This window comes from Bos mutus, chromosome 27 (genome assembly GCF_027580195.1).
Source record: "Bos mutus isolate GX-2022 chromosome 27, NWIPB_WYAK_1.1, whole genome shotgun sequence".
Lineage (NCBI taxonomy): Eukaryota > Metazoa > Chordata > Mammalia > Artiodactyla > Bovidae > Bos > Bos mutus.
The window spans coordinates 41,070,525-41,091,192 of NC_091643.1; the positions used below are offsets into that span (position 1 = coordinate 41,070,525).

General features: G+C 41.9%; 1 protein-coding gene across 1 annotated transcript in view; it reads left to right on the plus strand.

Annotated features, from left to right (window-relative positions):
* CSMD1 (CUB and Sushi multiple domains 1) overlaps window positions 1-20,668 on the plus strand; it is a 1,688,220-nt gene that overhangs the window by 634,973 nt on the left and 1,032,579 nt on the right. Inside the window, exon 4 of the mRNA XM_070364228.1 lies at window positions 9,980-10,187. Coding sequence (XP_070220329.1) covers window positions 9,980-10,187 — 208 coding nt within the window. The remainder of the gene's footprint in view (window positions 1-9,979; window positions 10,188-20,668) is intronic.

A 20,668-nucleotide genomic window follows, 5' to 3' on the forward strand; every position in this document is an offset into this window, starting at 1 on the left:
TCAGCGACCCCATGGACTGCAGCCTTCCAGGTCCTCCATCCATGGGATTTTCCAGGCAAGAGTACTGGAGTGGGTTGCCATTGCCTTCTCTAAGGATTGAGAGATGAAATCAAAATAATGGGGGGACCGAGAAAGCATGCCCTTAAGGTTAGAGGCAGCCATGGCTGTGGTATATAAGGAACTAGTGAGCAAAATCATATGTACACATTGTAAAAGTGTCATTTTTTGATGCTATCTGTACCTATGTAAGATGTAATCATTGGTGGAAAGTGGAGGGAGGGTACACAGGATCAGTCTGTACTATGATTGCAACTTCTTGTGAATTTGCAATTATTTCAAGATATAAGAATTTTACAAGTCTATTGACAAAAAAGTACTTCACGGAAGATGACATGGATATCTGTGGGATGTTGTTGAGAGTTTTTATGAGATGAGAACTGAGAACTGACCCTTGGATTTGTTGGTGTGGCTGACATGAGACGAGCGGTTCTTGTGGACCAATGAGGACAAAATCCTGACTCAGGTGGATTCAGTTGAGGATGGGAAAAAACTAAAGATTGCAATTATAGACATTTTTAAGGTGTGTTTCTGAGAAAGGTATTTTTATAAATAAAGCTAAAGGTAGATATGGAGTCTGGAAATAGATGTGGAAACAAAAGTTCAGTTCAGTCACTCAGTCGTGTCCGACTCTTTGCAACCTCACGGACCATAGCACGCCAGGCCTCCCTATCCATCACCAACTCCCAGAGTTTATCCAAACTCATGTCCATCAAGTTGCTGATCCCATTCAGCCATCTCATCCTCTGTCATCCCCTTCTCCTCCTGCCCTCAATCTTTCCCAGCATCAGGGTCTTTTCTAATGAGTCAGCTCTTCGCATCAGGTAGCCAAAGTATTGGAGTTTGAGCTTCAATACCAGTCCTTCCAATGAACACCCGGGACTGATCTCCTTTAGGATGGACTGGTTGGACCTCCTTGCAGTCCAAGGGACTCTCAAGAGTCTTCTCCAACACCACAGTTCAAAACCATCAATTCTTCAGGGCTCAGCTTTCTTTCTAGTACAACTCTCACATCCATACATGACCACTGGAAAAACCATAGCCTTGGCTAGATGGACCTTTGTTGGCAAAGTAATGTCTCTGCTTTTTAATATGCTCTTTAGGTTAGTCATAACTTTCCTTCCAAGGAGTATGTATCTTTTAAAAGAGTTACTTAAACAAAAGAGTTACCTAAAAAAAAATGATAACTTTTTTTGAATGGGATGTATTATAACATGTTTTTATGGGGCTTCCCAGGTGGTGGTAGTGGTAAAGAATCCACCTGCAGTGCAGGAGAACAGGAGATATGGGTCTGATCCCTCGGTCAGGAAAATCCCCTGGAGAAGGAAATGGCAACCCTCTACAGCATTCTTCCCTGGTGAATCCCATGTACAGAGGAACCTGGCAGGCTACAGTCCATGGGGCTGCAAAGAGTTGGACATGGCTTAGTGACTAAGCTATGTATGCTGAGAGCAGCTCTCCAATCAAAAGAGTAAATGATCATTTGTTGAGGGATTTGGCTTAGATCAGAGCAACAGCACAGGTATAGGTGTAAACTGTAGGCTGAGCATTTACCTGTCCTCCAGGGGGGACATTTTGTGGGCAGAAATGCAAATAGGTGATCATACATGGTGTCAATATGTCATAAAATTTCTCTTTCAATCGCTTCTATTTTCTTAGGGAAATAGGAAACAAAATCACGTTAAGGATGCAGCAGGAGATGCTGGCAGGAGGAGGAAGAGGGTACAAAATGGCCCTTCCTCCCAACAGAGGACTGTTCCTCCCAGTGGAGAATGGATGTGGGGAACAGAGCAGGGATGTCATCATTAAAAACCGGGTTGGATGTGGTTGACTCATCACTGCATGTCTATCTGGGTTTTTTCTGCAGCCACATTTACCTTGGGAGTCCATATGGATTTGGTCCAATTTGAATCTAAGGTGCCGACAGCAGAGTGATGACAAACACAGGGGAGTGATTGAAATGAAGGCTGCAAAACCTGAGGATGGCAGGGGGAGACATGGAGACAAGAGGGCATGAGGGAAGGAAGTGAGAAAGTGGAAAGATTGGGGAGTGTTGGCTCATCGGGGTCCAAGAGTGATTGGACTGAAGGTATTTGAGGACGTGACCTGGAAATGTAGAGAGTGGAGGTCTGAAATTGGGGCAGCCCCCTTTGCTGCTGGAAAATGATCATGTATTGCTTTTGAGGAGGTGGAAGATGAAGGTGGGGATGAAGGCCTGCCTTGGAACTGGGTTGCTGGAAGAGGGACAAGGGAACCAAGAGGCCAGTGTTCAGAAGATGGTCTAGCTTGATACTGAACTCAGTGAGAAGCAAGTCAGATGTATCATTGGAGACACTGAAAGTGAACCAGAAGTAAAAATCTGCAAGGACTGGTGAAGCTGCCTCAGGGATTGTGTCGATGACTCCAAGGAAGAAGGTGCTAGATTCTGAGGATGAAAGACTCCCAACTGGAGCACTTCAGGGAGGAAAGAACAAAAGTGGTCGGCAATGAAGTGCATGTCTGTGAGCATGTAGTCCAGGACAGTGGCATTCAGGACGTGGGTACAAAACTCAGACCTTAGGGAGGATTTCATGATGCAGCATCCTGAAAAGACATCTGGCTTCCATGAGTGTAAAGAAGTGGGGGTTGTACCCCAGAAGTGGTTGAGATGTGGGAAATTTTGCTGATAGGAGCTTGGGCGAGAGGAAGGAACCATACACGTGAGCTGTGTTAATCTTTGAGGGGAGGTGGGGTGACCTTAAACCAGTACTTCTCACAGTGTCTTCAGTACCCAAGGATGAAGGATGGAAGGGAACTGTCCACCAATGGTCTCACGTATAACACAGGTGATGAGGCTGCAGAAACAGTAGCATTAGATCTGGGACCCATTCATTCCAGCCCTCCAGAGGAGTGGAATCCTCGGGAAGGGGGCTGCCTTCCGACCACCGGACTTTGTGACCCTCTTCTCCCCTTGTGGCAGCTGCTAAACTCCTGGTGAAAGTGGTGTGTAGATCTTGGAGAACAGTCTTACTCAAAGCAGTGGTAAAAATGATCAAAAGAAGTAAATAACCTGTCATTAAGTGATGACTTCCCCGGGTTGGGAAGATCCCCTGGAAAAGGAAATGGCAACCCAGTCCAGTACTCTTGCCTAGAAAATTCCACGGATGGAGGAGCCTGGTGGGCTACAGTCCATGAGGTCACAAAGAATTGGACACGACTGAGAACTTTTTTTTTTTTTTTTAAGCAATGACTGCATGCTAAGTTGGAGAAAATACAAATAGCCATTTTTATGGAGTCATTAGTATTTGCCTGCAATATTTTGAGCACTTTACAGCTATTGATCTATTTAACCTTCACAGCCACTCTACAAATTGTTGTTGTTGTTGTTCAGTCATGAAGTCATGTCCAACTCTTTGCAACCCCATGGACTGCAGCACACCAGGCTTCCCTGTCCTTCACTGTCTCCTATAGTTTTTTCAAACTCTTGTCCATTGAGTCAATTTTGCCATCCAACCACCTCATCCTCTGTTGCTTCTTTTCCCTTCTGCCCTCAATGTTTCCCAGCATCAGACTCTTTCTAGTGAATTGACTCTTCGAATCAGGTGGCCAAAGTATTGGAGCTTCAGCTTCAGCATCGGTCTTTCCAATGAATATTCAGGACTGATCTCCTTTAGGATTTACTTCTCTGATCTCCTTGCAGTCCAAGGGACTCCCAAGAGTCTTCTCCAACACCACAGTTCAAAAGTATCAATTATTCGGCAATCAACCTTCTTTATGGCCCAACTCTCACATCCATACTACAGGAAGAAACATGCCTTTGATTGTGTGACATCCTTACTATCTTTGTTTATAAATAGCCACACTGAGGCCCAGAGAAGAGAACTTGTTATATAAAGGGGCGAAAACTCAGATTCCAATCCAGGCAGCCAACTTGAAAGCTCGCACTGGTACCAGTATCCTACACAGCCTTAAGGAAGGCATGTTAGAAAACATTGCCTAGTATTAGCAAATGAACGTTTTAAATGTGTGTGCACATCTTTCTTCTTTGCTGAATATTTTTCTACACAATTTTTAAAATTGAGAAGAAATTATGTGCCGAGGTCCAGCCCTGGCTGATCCAGGGAGTTCGAAGTGAGGACCGCATCTGCGAGGATCAGGATACAATAGCTTCAATTAGATATTAATTAGAGATGTAAAGAGTAATAGAATGAGGATAGCTCAGTAGGAAAATTCAGTGGAGAAAAGAGGCTGAGTAGCTTGGTTTACGTGGGAGACCCATAAAACTTCAAGACAAGAAGTTTGTACCACTTACGTAGGCCGCAGGCATCCTTCCGTCCTCCCGAAGGAGAGGAGACACTGAGGCCTCCCCCGGTTGGATCTTAGAAGCCCAGGCAAAATTAGTAAGCTTGGTGGGTTCCACACTCCAGATGGAGACTCAGCCAGAGTTTGAGAGAGAGAGCGACATGGGCAGACCAGTATTTCGAGAAACTGATCCCAATTCTTTATTTTCCATGGTCTACTTTTATACACTGAGATGTTATGCAAAAGTCACACGGGGTCAGCAATCCTGACTTTTATCAGAGTCAGGTGCTTCATACAAATGTATACAGAGGTCTTAGGGGTGTTACATCATCTTCTGGCCAGGGGGCCTGCTGACAATTTATGACCCTCTCCTTGTGACAGCGGTCAGTCAACCAGGACACTTATTTCTCCAGGGGTGATTATTCTTAAAAAAGACTCCACCTTCCGAAGGTACCAGATAAAGTTACATTCCTATAGGGTGAGGGTGTAGTGGGTTTTAATTAAGGAAAGAATTTACTTAGCCTAAGGTCTAACGTGATTAATATCAAAGGTTAATACTTATTTCTTCTATATATCCATTAATGTGTACAAGGGCAGGGAATGTGGAGACTTAGCAACAAACATTGGCTCAACAAATGAAAAACCCTTCACCAACACAATTTCTAATCAGCCCACTATACTTATACTAATGGTTTTCTAACTTTTCTAAGGAACCTGTTTTTAGAAGGTTTAGAGCATCTCGTGCCTCTCATGGTTGGGAGGCTGTAAGCAATCACATGTGGCCGGACAAGCCTGTCAGGCAGGCTAGAGAACCATCAGAGGAGTTTGTAGGTTAAAACACTCTTGTCACGCCCAGGAGTTTTTATTAACTGGAGCTCTAAGTTAACTCCTTCTCCAAAAAAGGTGGTGGGGGACAGCCCCCCCATAAGGTCAGAGATGTAGGTGAAAGCACAAAGTAGTAAAGTAGGCAGGCTCTGGTTATGGGGGTAGATGCTCGAGGATTTCCAGGGGGACTCCTGAGGCTCGATCCCGCCTTTGCATATGTCGAGCCTCCTTCCTCATGACCTTTGCCATGGGTGGAGGTCCTCACGCCGGCTCCCAACAATTATGCAGGGTATACTCTGCATTTTATAAATTTAATATTGTGAGTCAGGGGTTTGCTGAAGCAGTGTGACAGATGCTTGGTAACCACCGCGTGGTTTGGTTGCATTGTAATTTATTTAACGATTTATCTGTTGTTAAACATTTAGTTGGTTTCAATTTTTCTTTATGATAAATATGGCAAAGTATGTCTCTAAATAATGTTTTATTCTGTATTTTGAATCATGCCATAAAGTTAAATTCCTAACAACACTGATACCCAAGCAAAGCTTATAATACTTTTACAGTTTGGGTTGAAACTTTTTAAAAGTTGTGAAATTTCTTAGGGGACATAGTGCACTCTGATTTCTGCTTACAGTTAGAATTATCTTCCCCACTTACAGAAATCAGTACATTCAAACACATCTTTTATTAAAAACCTTATCTTCTTCTTGGATTAACTTGATGGCATTCAAACTCTTTTAAGCTGTGGATTTTTTTTTTTTTTTTTCAAATGCAAGATTTTGTGAAAACTCAATATAGGAAACGGATTTAAAGAAATAATTGCTCTGATAGTTGCTGCAGGATTAGACTCCTTGACTCCATTTTTCCACTTGTGCCCTCTGACCCCTTCATGTGGCTGTCCCAGGAGCATAGGTTTTACTATATGGAGTGAAGGGACTCAATATTGATATTCAGCATCTTATTAGGAAACATTTTGGGTGCTAAATTTTATAGTCAAGTATTTACCTGGCAGTTTCAAACCTAACTTCATTTTCTTTCTGCATAATGTATTAAAAAAAAAAAAAGTGTGTGTGGATATGATGTAATTGTAAATAACACTTACTTAAGTAGATACCCTCCCCCAATTTTTCAGCTTCTAGACAAAAAAAAAAAAAAAAAAAAAATTTCTCTGTATTTAGCAGAATTAATATTAAGGTAAATTTTTTGGTACATTTGTTCTACTATTAAAATCCAGGATAAAAAAAAGAAACTTACATTATATTGATATAAAACTATAATATACAAATATTGGCCAGAATTATCTAGTTTATTTTAATAGTTATTTTTAATAGTTTACTTTTTTTAATTTAAATTTATTTATTTTAACTAGAGGCTAATTATTTTACAATATTGTATTGGTTTTGCCATATATCAACATGAATCTGCCACGGGTGTATGTGATTTCTAAGTTTACATTAAATGTTTATGGAGCTTGAAATAACTCTTCAGTTTCCAAGAAGCTTGTCCATAATCCCCATTTCTTAATGTTTTACTTTGATTATTTTGCTTTGTCTGCCTGCCTTGACTTTATTTCTTCTTGAAATTTCCCTGCTGCTCTGCTGATAAAAAGAACATTTCTGGACTTGTGGCTCAGCTATTTGCTGAAAACAAACAGAGCTAAACAAACACTCAACTGAACCCCTTCTGTGTTGCTACCACAATGAAACTTTCTTCTTACAAGCTTGCTGCAGTTTTTAATAAAATATTATATTTTTTAGAACTTTATATTTGAAAATACCTCATAGTACTATAACTAAATTAGCTTACTTTCCTGCTTTTACTCTTTGAAATGATAAAGTTAGATGTTATCTTAAGCCCATAGGTATATTATTATAGTCCCATTCCTCCTACTGAAGATGGCTGAGTGGAGGGTCCGTGTAACTGATTCAAGTACAGGAAATGTTGATTCCTGTGCATGAGGAAGGAAGAGAGGGGACTTTACTGAGTTCCAGACTACCTATGAGGCCCAGGCGAATCCCTGAGCACAGCCAGGCTCATAAAACTTGTCGCCCAATGCTTTGTCCTGAGCAAAGGGCTGAGAAATGGGGCACAGCAGGCTGAGGAGACAGGGAGCAAGACAAGGTGGATGAGAGAGGGCAGGATGTTGAACCCAGGAAGGGGCCAAGGGACAGACATGGAGGCCCTGGATGTGGGGTATCAGACAGGATGATTAGTGCCGAGTCCCTGGGGCTGGGACAACACAATTGTCACATATGGACTCCAGGGTCCCCAGCAGGCCACAAAATCTTTGGATACTCAGTTCAGTTCAGTTCAGTTGCTCAGTTGCATCCAGCTCTGGGATCCCATGGACTGTAGCACACCAGGCCTCCCGTCCATCACCAACGCATGGAGTTCACTCAAACTCGTGTCCATTGAGTCGGTGATGCCATCCAGCCATCTCATCCTCTGTTGTTCCCTTCTCCTCACATCTTCAATCTTTCCCAGCATCAGGGTCTTTTCAAATGAGTCAGCTCTTCGCATCAGGTGGCCAAAGTATTGGAGTTTCAGCTTCAACATCAGTCCTTCCAATGAATATTCAGGACTGATTTCCTTTAGAATGGACTGGTTGGATCTCCTTGCAGTCCAAGGGACTCTCAAGAGTCTTCTCCAATGCCAAAGTTAAAAAGCATCAATTCTTTGGTGCTCAGCTTTCTTTATAGTCCAACTCTCACATCCATACATGACTACTGGAAAAACCATATCTTTGACTAGATGGACTTTTGTTGGCAAAGTAATGTCTCTGCTTTTTAATATGCTATCTAGGTTGGTCATAACTTTCCTTCCAAGGAGTAAGCATCTTTTAATTTCATGGCTGCAATCACCATCTGCAGTGATTTTGGAGCCCCCCAAAAACAAAGTCAGCCACTGTTTCCACTGTTTCCCCACCTATTTGCCATGAAGTGATGGGACCGGATGCCATGATCTTAGTTTTCTGAATGTTGAACTTTAAGCCAACTTTTTCATTCTCCTCTTTCACTTTCATCAAGAGGCTCTTTAATTCTTCTTCACTTTCTGCCATAAGGGTGATGTCATCTGCATATCTGAGGTTATTGATATTCCTCCTGGCAGCCTTGATTCCAGCTTGTGCTTCTTCCAGCCCAAAGTTTCTCATGAGGTACTCTGCATATAAGTTAAATAAGCAGGGTGACAATATACAGCCTTGACATACTCCTTTTCCTATTTGGAACCAGTCTGTTGTTCCATGTCCAGTTCTAACTGTTGCTTCCTGACCTGCCTATAGGTTTCTCAAGAGGCAGGTCAGGTGGTCTGATATTCCTGTCTCTTTTTCCACAGTTTATTGTGAGCCACACAGTCAAAGGCTTTGGCATAGTCCATAAAGCAGAAGAAGATCCTTTTCTGGAAGTCTGGAACTTTTCTTGGTTACTCAAGCCCCTTATAAAAAATGGCATAGTAATATATGTATGTAAACTCCACACACATCTTCTCATATAATTTAAATTATTTGTAGAATATTTGTAATACCTAATACAATGAAAATGCTATGTAAATAGTTGTCAGCATGCAGCAAACTTAAGTTTTACTGTTTGGAACTTTCTAGGAATATTTTTTGTATGTTTTCCATCTGCTGTTGGTAGAATTTATGGATGCAAGAGCAAACTCATTAGGAATGAGCAGGATGCTGAGAAAGTTTGAGGGCAGGAGGAGAAGGGGGCTACAGAGGATGAAATGGTTGGATGGCATCATCAACTCAATAGACATGAGTCTGAGCAAACTCCGGGAGATGGTGAAGGACAGGGAAGCCTTGCATGCTACAGTCCATGGGGTCACAAAAAGTCAGACATAACTGAGTGACTGAACAACAACAAAATGGATATAGAGTCTGCAGACACAGACAGCCTAGGGTATACTCTTTGCTAGGATTATGTGATAGGAAAGAAGGGAGGGAGAGTGGAAGGGAGAAATGAGAGAAAAAAATGGGAAGAAAGAGTGGAAGGAACAGTAGTTACAGTGTCTTCAAAAAAATGTTGTCTTACAAATATTTGGCTGCCCTATATATACAGTTTACTATATACATAACATTTTGTATTAGATGATTATATAAATTGAATAACTTCTATTTTTTTACTATGTGGAAAAATTTACAAGATCCATTTCTCTTCAGAAGAGTATTTATTCCAATGCTAATTTGTATCCTCAGTGTTTTACATTTTACCTTACTGATCCTTTCCTTGTCACTTTTCCTTGATTATCCATTTTAAGTTTTCATGTAGCTGTTTCCTACTCAGAATCATTTTATGATATTGGCGCCTCTCTGTTTTCATCTTATTCAAGGACTTCTCTGAAATTCAAAGCCAAGTGCACATTCCAAACTCTATCTGATGTAAAGATTAGGGTGGATACTTCTTTTAAGATCACTGTGTTTTCACAGCCAGCTCACAGAAAATGAAGCAAAGATGGCTAGGTACTTTTAAGACTCAAAATGTTGCCAACTTGTTTCTGTCTTCCTTTGAGAATAAGGTTGAGCCACCTGTGAACGTCAGGTGTATAATAACTGCACATCACAGATCTTAGAAAAGACATAATTTCACTTCTTTTTTTAGTGGTAGTTCAGTTCACAAGGCAATATAATTGGTATACTGTTACATCTTTCCATAGAACTAAACTAACAAATCAGAAGAAAGAAACCCTCTTTCCGATTGTCTGTCATGATTTTGGATTCAGAAAATATTTGCCACCCATGAAGAGTGGTGCTTGATGGAGGTACTTGTGTCTGAAGCCACTTTTAAATGTGCTTTCTCTCTTCTGCCCCTTGCAGCCGAGGGGGCCTGCGGAGGAACCTTGCGGGGAACGAGCAGCAGCATCTCCAGCCCCCACTTCCCTTCCGAGTATGAGAACAATGCCGACTGCACGTGGACCATCCTCGCAGAGCCCGGGGACACCATTGCACTGGTCTTCACTGATTTCCAGCTCGAAGAAGGATACGACTTCTTAGAGATCAGCGGGACAGAAGCACCGTCCATATGGTGAGTGCTGGACAAGAGACATCTTTCTTGCCCTGCTCTTCTGGCTGCTACAATGTAACCTATAGGGTGAATGATTTGTCAGAGCTTCTGGGATGTTTCTTGCTGGTTTTGGAGCTAGAAAAGTTGTCTGGTCCTGGACACTGGAATTTGCCTCAGTTTGGGCTCCTATGAAGCTACACAGCAGAGGCAGCTAAGTGAGCTGAGCTAGTTTTGGATTTGGTCTGGAGTTGATTCAGTGTCAACAGATATTTTTAGATGGTGGTGATTTTAAAATGTCGTGATACCAGTCATTTGTCGCCTGTGCTGTAAATATGTGATTATGTATATCTTTTCCTCTGTGGAGACCATGTGACTAACCTGTGCAGGTCACAAGAGAACCATAAATGCTCATCTGATGCATACATAATGCTGGTTATCTGATCAGTTCCCTGGCGTGAGTGCTGGTGGTGACAGGAGAAAACCCAATCAAATCCACTATGATAGCCTCTGGTTTATGGTGTTTCTTGCATGAGCAGACTTTGCTGTGTTCATAATACAACTGAAGAATAGATGTTTAAAGATGTAAAATATACATAAAATTAAGTCACTTGATATGAGTTGAACTGGGTTTTTTTGGTCTTGTTTAATGTTTTAATTTCTTAGCATTTTAAGAACTGCAACTGCTACCTATTTCAGGTCTTCAACAACAAGGAAACTCCACTGTAAGTTCAAAATAAGTTGGAATGGAGGAAATATTGGCTCTTGATGCATTGGTGGAGGGGATGAAATGAGTGATTTTGAACATCTCTATGGGTTTAAGTTTGCATTTCAGTACAGAGACTGAAGGATAAAAATATCAAACCTGACAAATGTCATAAGTTAGACCACCTGTTTTTACACCAATTATCAACACTGAATTTTACTTTATTTTCCAAGACTCAACATTCAATGCAGAGAATTTGTATTTATAGACGGTTATTTCCTTTCATTAATTTTATTGTCCTTATGTTAAATGTTACTTCAATTAAGAGAAAAATAACCACTGCCTCTGTGATATTTGTTTTCCGCTTCATTCATCTGAGCAATACTTTTAGATTGAGCAGGGTTACCCTTTCGCTTATTTGATGTTATACAATTTAAGTTTTAAGACTCAAAGATTGATTATGTTATTATCTGTGTAGCTTCTTGTACCGTCAGAGCTCATGGAACCTGATACCAAACTGAAAGTTGGGTGTCCTGGATTCTGCTCCAAGTTCTGTCACAAATCATCACTGTGACCTTGAACAAATCATTTAACTGCTTATATAAAAAGAGGCTGTACTAAATGAGCTGTACTGTTTTAAATTAATTCATTCAACATCTACTGAGTGCCTTTCTCTGTCCATCAGTGTAAGAGGTTCAGTGATGCAACACTCTCCTGGATCTAAAATCACCTCGTTTTATTCAGAAAACCATTGCAATGCAAAAATATATGGTGACACATTCTTAGAAATTCAGCCATTCCTCGTTAAGGCCTTATTTGTGAGAGATTCCAGAGATCTCAGGCATTTCCTGCATGTGATGTCAGGTTGGGAGCGGGGAGAGGCAAAAGTGAGGCATATTGGTTGACGGTTGTATTAATGGCACCCGTGGTCAAGGTTGGCTTTTGCAAAACAAACTTTGTTTATGCAAGAAAGGAAGCTCTACAGTGTGAGTGTCCATGTCCAAGTCTGAAAGAGAAACAGGGATGCTGAGCAGAGACACGGAGCACAGTGGTGCAGAGTCCTGCAGAAGTCCTCATGGCCCTCCACACAGCGTGAGCACCCTGAGCAGGCAGACCCCTCGGTCTCTTTTGTCTGCAGTAGGCAGACCGCCGCAGGACTGACTGATCTCACTTGATGTGGTTTTGTCCATTTCTTCTTTTCTCATCCCTGCTGGTTTCTCTCGCATCCTTTCCTCCTCTCTGTTTTATCTCCACCAGTCCTTTCCCCGACTCGGGTCCCCTCTTCCTTCAATATCAGACTCAGAAAAGTGTGTGTGGATGGGCTCTTGAATGTGCTAACACTGTGATCTGTCAGAAATGCCAGGTGGGGCTGCGGCCACGCGGGTGCCTGAAAACAACAGCGTACAGTCCTTATCATGTAGGGAATGTTGGAGGAATCGCCCCATGTCATCCTGGTGCTTGGATTCAGACTGAAATGGTTTCCAGCTCTCTGAACTCTTTCTCTTGGCGTTTGCCAGGACACCACATTCAACAGCAATCTAGCGGCAGTGGGTAGGACCCGAGCAGTTGTTGAAAAACCCTGGATGGGACTTGTGCCCTGTGTGCCTTCCGGTCTAATAAACTGGGTTTCCTGTTGGTTCATTGTGGTTCCTCTCTTCTGATAGTCCTCATCAGACATGTATGGGGCTGTGTTGACAGTTACCTTCTCGAGATGACTTGCACCGTCCTGTAGGCATGCACAAAGCCCTGTGCACTCGTTGACATCCTTGCCCATTTCTGATGAAGTGTCCGAGAGGCACAAAGGATGGGAGATGGCAAACCTGAGGGAGCAGGTGAGGGGCGAGGCTGTGTCTGAAGGCCTCTGAACCCAAACCACATTTTCTTTTCACTCTAAGACTGTCCCCCAAGTGGAACAGTCCAGGTTTGAGCCTAATGGCCTGTTGGGGAAGTTCCCTTTCCTCTGTTTCAGGACTGACACTGGGGTTTGGATCCTAAAGCCTTGAGCAGACCACCACCTTAAGGGAGATGGGCTACTGGAGAAGCCTCTGAGCACACAAGTGCGTCAGTAGAGTCAGGGACAGCAGAGCTTCTTGGGGTGACATTGAGTGTTTATCACAGTTACAAAGAGGAATATCTTGACATGACCATAGGACCACTTTACAAGAGAATGGTCTTCAGTGGAGGCAGGAAAGGAAAACATGGTTTTCCGAAATCGCTACGGAAACATACGTGGGCACATTTACAATACAAAGCAGAGCCACTGGGTTACCTTTCCAGATTTATACAAACGCATAATAGAACTTATCTTCAAAAGACTATTATTTAACTGTAATTTTTGAGTGACAGCCTCTGCCATGTGTCAGATTCTAAATTGGTATATTTAAAAGATTTACCCATCCCCGAACTGCAAGAAAAATACTAAGTAGCCATGTAGGTGGGTGTACTTCATCTCGGGTGCAAGGTTACACGTCAATGACAGCAGGACCATGCTAATGGCTATGGGTGTAGAAAGAGTGCACATACACATATAATTTTCCAATAATCTATTTTTAAAGACAGACTATACAAGCAAGGGCACTCTGTGAAGAAGCTACTTGGAAAATTGTTGAGAAGAATAATAGGATTAGCCTTATTTTCAATTCATTTGGAGTGAAGTTACCAACTCAGCTATGTTTTATGTAAGGGTTGCCATGGCTACAGCAGAGGCAGTCTAAAAGTGGTGGATGATGTAAAGTTCCAAAATTGTCCATATGTTAATCTTGGTGTGTTGGGGGGGAGGGGGGAGGGCAGAGAGGGGGGCAGCATTCGCTTTAGCCTAAGCCACTCTGCTTCCATCAGATGAGGCTTGATTCATTTTGAACTGGTTAGATTCTAAGTTTAGACAGGTCAGCCTCTTATACCTTCAATACCTTCTTTAAAGGGACAGCCGTCCGTCCTAGTTGTCTTTGCAGTGTGGTCCAGTAATTACGATTTTTCCTGAAGTCAGAAACCTGGTTAGCAGTGAGACTAACCATTCCTTCTTACTTTCTAAAGTGATCCAATCTAACTCCTAATTCTGGAAATATCAAGAGGAAAGCAAAAGATTGATTTTATTTCAGCGTTAAGCTACTAAGGTTTCTAAATTAAGACATGGTGGTTAAAAGAATTTGGAACATCACAAAGTCTTGACAAAAGACCAGCAAGAGAGTGTTTGATATCTTTAAAATATGCACTCATATCTGGGCATAATTATCTACCCTGTTTCAAGACGGGGTGAGTGTGTCTAGGGGTAGAGAAGGAAGAAAAACAAGAACTCATGAATGTGTTTAAGATGTGCCCTCAGGCTTACTTAAACGCATTAGTTTCTTAAAAAACCTTCAGTGACTGAGCTACGATGATTGGAATAAAACCCAGCTGAAGCCTGAACAGATCATTCAAGACTTTTCAGAGCATGGTCCACCCTGCCCACCAGCCTGGCCTTTTCCATCCCCGGCAAACACCGTCACTTTGCCCCATTAAATGCACCTTGGTCTTCACCTTAGCGGATGTTTGTGTCTCTTGTGTGTATGTTCAGGAGCCAGCCTCCACGTGGAACACCCAGGCTGCTGAGCTGAACAGACATTAAAAGACGTAAGGGACATGTAGGTGGTAGAACATGGGGAGGAGTACCACCAGGAGGGCGTAGAGTTTTACACCACTGTCCTCCCTGGAAAACCACACTGATCATAAACTCAAGAGTGCTTCCTAGCCCCCTCAAATTAACCCTGATTTCTTATATCAATAGAAAATCTGTTACATATGATTTTTTTTTGTTTTAAAGCTTAAGTTTAGTTATTCACTAAGCAACATGGCCCTACCCCTTTGCCTGTCTGGACTGTGTGAGATTACATGTTAGAGGACAAAAAGTAGTCTTGTAACTACACTTTATTCTGTTCCCATTAACCAGGCAAAACTTCACCATTAAATCAATCTAATCAGCGATTTGCTGAAGCCAAAACAGAACTTCAAAGGAACTGGCAAAGCTGAGTGAGCTTTGAAGAACCCTTGAAGGGTCAATTAACACCTGCAGTGTTTATCCAGCTTGTCACTTAATTGATAATTGACTTGGTGTCTATTTAATTTCTAATGAGGATGGATTATAGAGGCATACACAGAGCCATCAACACCCAAAATCAGTCCCTCGGCTGACCTGCTGCCTGTACAGAAAGGAAGCCCTGGCCTCTCCCTCCTCATCTTGTTTTTTAACTGTTCATTTTAATGTCATTTCGTGGAGAATCTGCAAAACCAGCTCAGACCGTTGGTTTACCACCCAGCCCAGGTTCCCCTAACAGTCACATCTTATACACCTGTAGCGTTGTAATAGAAACCAAGAAGTTAACACTGACACTAACTCACGGATGCACCTTTCTCTGCCCCAGAACTCAGTCTAGGGGTCTGTGTGGCATTGAATTCTGTGTCTTTCATGGCCTCCAAGTTGTGACTGTTTCTAGTCTTTCTGTTTCCATAACCTTGACCTCCCTCATGTCATGGTTCAGTCTGGTCACGTTGTTTTGGGGGAAAAGGTGGCATTTTTCAGGTAGAAGGAGAAAGAGACCATAGGGCATTGTTCCATGACCACCAACTGATATAATTGCTTTTTTTTTTATGTTTTCCATTTTTAATTTAAGTATAATAATTACATTACACAGACCTATTGTAATGTTGTATTTAAGCATTTTCTATGGAACAAGCAAAACATAAACAGATATCTTATATGTGTGTGTATGTATGAATCAGTCTATGAACTTCTACTTTTCTGAAACCTCTGCATGCTCTCCAAAGGCCTGAGGCCATAAATAACATGTTGTCGTTATAACCCTTTTCCTAAGTCCCTCTTGTACTCAAAATATCTTTCTCTAAAAATTTCTTAGAATAACACGTTATTCTAAAAACAACTTACACTGAATAATAATATTCACCAGGTATTGCTAAGTACCAGGCAAGTATAAGCAGTCACCATGGCTTAGAGATACTCTTTTCCCCATTTTATAGGTGAGACAGTGGACTCAGAGAAGGTTAAATGCCTTGCCTCACAGCCTCACAGATTCCAGGTGGCAGAGCAGGAGTTGAAACACAGACAGTCCCAGACCATAATTCTTCACTTATTTAAATATGTCAAGATGATATTCCTATATGGTCTTTAAGTCAAGATAATAAAAGTAAATAGGAATAACTTTATTTTTTTATTATTAAAAATAAAAGCATGTTATACTCCGGAATTGTCCCAGAGTGACTGCCATTTTGTCTGACCTCACTGGACACCACAGGGAGCCTAAGGCACTCCAAAGCCATATCTGGCCCTATTATCTCCGGTGGTGACGCAAGAATCCTCCTTTTAAAGTCTTCTTTTTCCAGTCTATCATGTGTAAGATAAGGTGATAAATCTTACTTGGTATGAATAAATTATTGGTGTTACAGGCAATGGGAAAACTTTCCCCTAGGAGTATAAATTCATTTCACAAAATACAAATTGCCTGTTTTTTGTTGTTGGTTTTTATTTGTTTAGTTGGTTGTTGTTGGGTTTTTTTTTTTTTTTTTTTTGGCAGTTCACCTCTCTTTTTGTATGTGGTCTTTTGTCCAGGAAGCAAAATTACAATTAAATTAACACTTTTAAATAAATTTCCTTTTTAAAAACATACTTCCTTTTAAGAGTCTGTTGTGCAAATCCTATTTTATCCATTCTCAGATAATAGTTGTAAGCTTTCTTTTATTCCTAAAATCAGCCAAATTTGTCTGTCATGGTTTTCCATTTGTACATTTTGATGTCTTCATTTAAAGTTTCTCTCAAACTCTGAACATCTAATTTTCATGGAGCACTGGTTAGGAGAATAAGGTAATTTTGTGCAATCTAAGGCATCTCTGAAGAATGTGCCACTTTATTGCTCAGGTTCCATCCTGTGGGCACATGGCATGCATGCTCGGAGAGTCCTGTCTGTGAGCAGTGGCTGGAACAATGAACGTTTCCCATCAGTGGACTTTAATAAGGCCAAGCACTGAAGTAATTCTGATTTGAAACCCTTTACACAACTCAGTTCAGTTCTGTTCAGTCGCTCAGTTACGTCTGACTCTTTGCAGCCCCATGGACTGCAGCACACCAGGCCTCCCTGTCCATCACCAGCTCCCAGAGTTTACTCAAACTCATGTTCGGTGAGTTGCTGATGCCATCCAACCATCCCCTTCTCCTCCTGCCCTCAATCTTTCCCAGCATCAGGGTCTTTTCCAATGAGTCAGTTCTTCGCATCAGGTGGCCAAAGTATTGGAGTTTCAGCTTCAGCACCAGTCCTCCCAATGAATATTCAGGACTGATTTCCTTTAGGATGGACTGGTTGGATCTCCTTGCAGTCCAGGGGACTCTCAAGAGGCTGCTCCAACACCACAGTTCAAAGGCATCCATTCTTCAGTGCTCAACTTTCTTTATAGTCGAACTTTCACATCCATACATGACCACAGGAAAAACCATAGCCTTGACTAGATGGACCTTTGTTGGCAAAGTAATGTCTCTGATTTTTAATATACTGTCTAGGTTGGTCATAACTTTTATTCCAAGGAGCAAGCATCTTTTAATTTCATGGCAATTAGAATCCATCTTTTATTTAAAAAACCAGGAGGTTTTTATTTTTGTGAATTATGAGCTTTAGAATATCTGGAACTTGGGGAACCTCCTAAAGCGATTCCTTTGTGGTTGGATAAGGAATCTGCATCCTGCAAGGATCGGTGCCTTGCCCCGCATTGCGGGGTCCTTTCCTAGGAGAGAAGGCCGGTCTCTGTGTGTCCTCAGAGCAGAGCCCACTGCCTGTGGAGCCGTTCTCATCTGGGTGGGGCAGCAGGGCCTGTTTCCTCTAGTTTCTCTATCCTCTTGCCATAGCAGGCAGCTTGGGATAGTAGCTAAGAGAAGCCTCCTTACTCAGTCTAGGGATATGGCCTCAGCTTTGCAACTTGCAAGCTTGAGGATGCAGAGCGGGCTGCTGTAAGTCCCAGGCTGGTGTCTGTGAGATGGAAATGGCCCTGACAAGACAGCAGAGGCTTGTGAAATGGAGCAAAGGAGGGGTGGTTTGCAAAGCCCTTGGCCCATGGCCTGCAACATACAGTGATTTCTATAACTGGTGGAGTGTTTATTGCTCTAAGAAACAGTGCCATAGAGACTCCAGAGTTCTCATATTTTCAAGTTAAAATGTTCTGAAAACCCTGCACTTTTGTTTTTAACCTGTATTTAATTTTAAAGGGCTATTTTTAGAAAATAACCTTCTTTTTCTTTTAATTATAAATGCTTTGTTTCTTCTGTGCTGAACCTTTCAAACCTGTGTCTTGTCTTTGATACACCATTCTTTTTTTTTTTTTGAAAATCCAAATGCTATATATGCCCAGGTCATTTTACTATTAAAAGTAGACAACTTAGGAAAAATATAATGCAAGAACCATAGAATTTGTACCAAAGTGTATATGCATCTATTTGGCAAACTCTAAAGCACATAACGTGTACCCACAATTGTGACAGATGCTAGTCCAGTGCTTCTCAAGTGCATTGTGTATAGGAATCAGCCAGGATCTTTTTTCCTTTAGGATTACATCTCAAGAGATCTGAGAAAGGCACTGAGATTCTCCATTTCCAGCAAGTCCCCTGGTGATGTGGGCACCCCTGTTCTGTGGACCAGACCCAGAAGTGAGGCTCCAAAGCATCTGGGTGGGGGGACAGACAGTGGCCAATGAATAACTGCGGTAACTTCAGATTAAATTTCAAGATTACAGTACAGTGTTATTAACCATAGTCACAGTATGAAACATTGAATCCTCAGAACTTGCCCATCTTGGGAAATTTGGAAAAGTGGAAATTTGGACCCTTTGACCAAATCTCTCCATTTCCCCCACCATCCAGCTCCCGGTAACTACCATTCTAGTGTTGAAGTACATGAGTTCTATTACTTTGTTTTTTAATTTAGATTCTACTTGTAAGTGGTGTGGAGTATTTGTCTTTCCCTGACTTATTTCACTTTGGGCTAAAGAGTTAGTTTCATTTGCCAAAGATTCTCAGTCTTTTAATATCTTACTTAACATCAGCTAGAGGATGTAGCAATTCACCAAGCATATTTGACCGTGAATCACATGTCTTTGGTGGAATGTAGATTAACACCTAGGGCCGTGGGTTAGGAAAAAGCTCTGCTTTCTGACACATCACAGAGACTGGCCTGATCTGATTCCAGGCAAGGTTTGCATTCCATTTTGCAACTTAGACTGAAAGTGACTTGATCCTCACTTGCAGTTTCCTCTAGCCTTGCCCTCAATCCCTTTTCTCTGTCTGCAAAGCCTCCTGTTCTGCTGTGTCAGCAAAGTCCTTGGTCATCAGCTCAGATGATGAGAGAGAGAGTTGGCCTTGGAGTGAGAGTGATGATGGTTTAAAATGTCTTTTTTTCTTCTGTGTAGCTGGGTGATTTGGATTAGCTATTCAAACTCCAAGAGTTTTCATTTCCCAACTGTAAAATGAGGTTAATGATACTTAGCTTGCGGAGCAAAGATTAAAATATAGGGCATAACTCTGTCGCTGTCCATGGTACAGAGATACTGAATAAGCCATATCCATCATGATTGCCAGGCTGTGTATGAAACATGAGGAATCAGCTGTAGAGGTGAAGAGAGCAGTCTGAGTTTGAGGAAAGAGAAACAGTTACCTTGCGAGGCCATCAAAGAGTGTTTCAAAGACCCTGAGAGCAGAATGTATGTGGACAGAAAATGTGTGGGGACATTTTGAACATGGGATGTGCAAAATGTTTAAAATATATGCATTTATATATATAAATGAATATATATATATATATATATATATATATATATATATAGTTGCTGTTGTTCAGTCACTAAGTTGTGTCCCACTCTTTGTGACCCCATGGACTGCAACATGCCAGACTTCCCTGTACTTTACCATTTTCTGGAGTTTACTCAAACTCATGTCCATTGAGTTGGTGATGCCATCCAACCATCTCATCCTCTGTTGTCCCCTTCTCCTCTTGCTTTCAGAATTTCCCAGAATGTATGTATCAGCTTCCCAGGTGGCATTAGTGGTAAAGAACCCATCTGCCAATGCAGGAGATATTAGAGACACAGGTTTGATCCCTGGGTTGAGAAGATTCCCTGAAAGAGGACACGACAACCCATTCCAGCACTTGCCTGGAGAATCCCATGGACAGAGGACCCTGGAGCCTGAAGGGCTATGGTCCATAAAGTGGCAAAGAGTCAGAAATGACTGAAGCAACTTTGTGTGTGTGTATGTGTGTATACACTTGGCTGTACGGCAGAAACTCACACAGCACAATGAAGGAACGCGACATTTCAAATGTCCAGGACTCATGGTTGGAAAGTTTGGGGGTTTCTGGCTGTGTTCAAGGATCTCCATTTTGATCGGTACTCTAGAAGAGTTTCAGGGAATGCAACTTCTAGAAACAGGGGGATGCCTTATGAAGAAACTCTGATGCTCTTGGCTAGACCAGGGGCAATTTTGGGGGCCTTCCCTACTTGCCCTTTCCTGTTGCCGTCACAAAACACCAGCGTGCTTTAACGTGGAAACTCTTTCCAAAGATCTTCTAAGGCAGTTATTCCAGCATTAGCTGAGGGACCTGCTCATTTCAACTGTAGCTTCCAGCTGTGTGACCCTAGATAGTAGAGCAGCTCCTGTAGGAGGACTAGAAAAGGAGTCAGACATTCAAGAAAGAGCATAGAAATATAAGGAGGGAAACTTGAGGCTAGGGTTGGTGAAAGAAGTGAAAAGCATGCAGCTCATTCAGACTTGGTT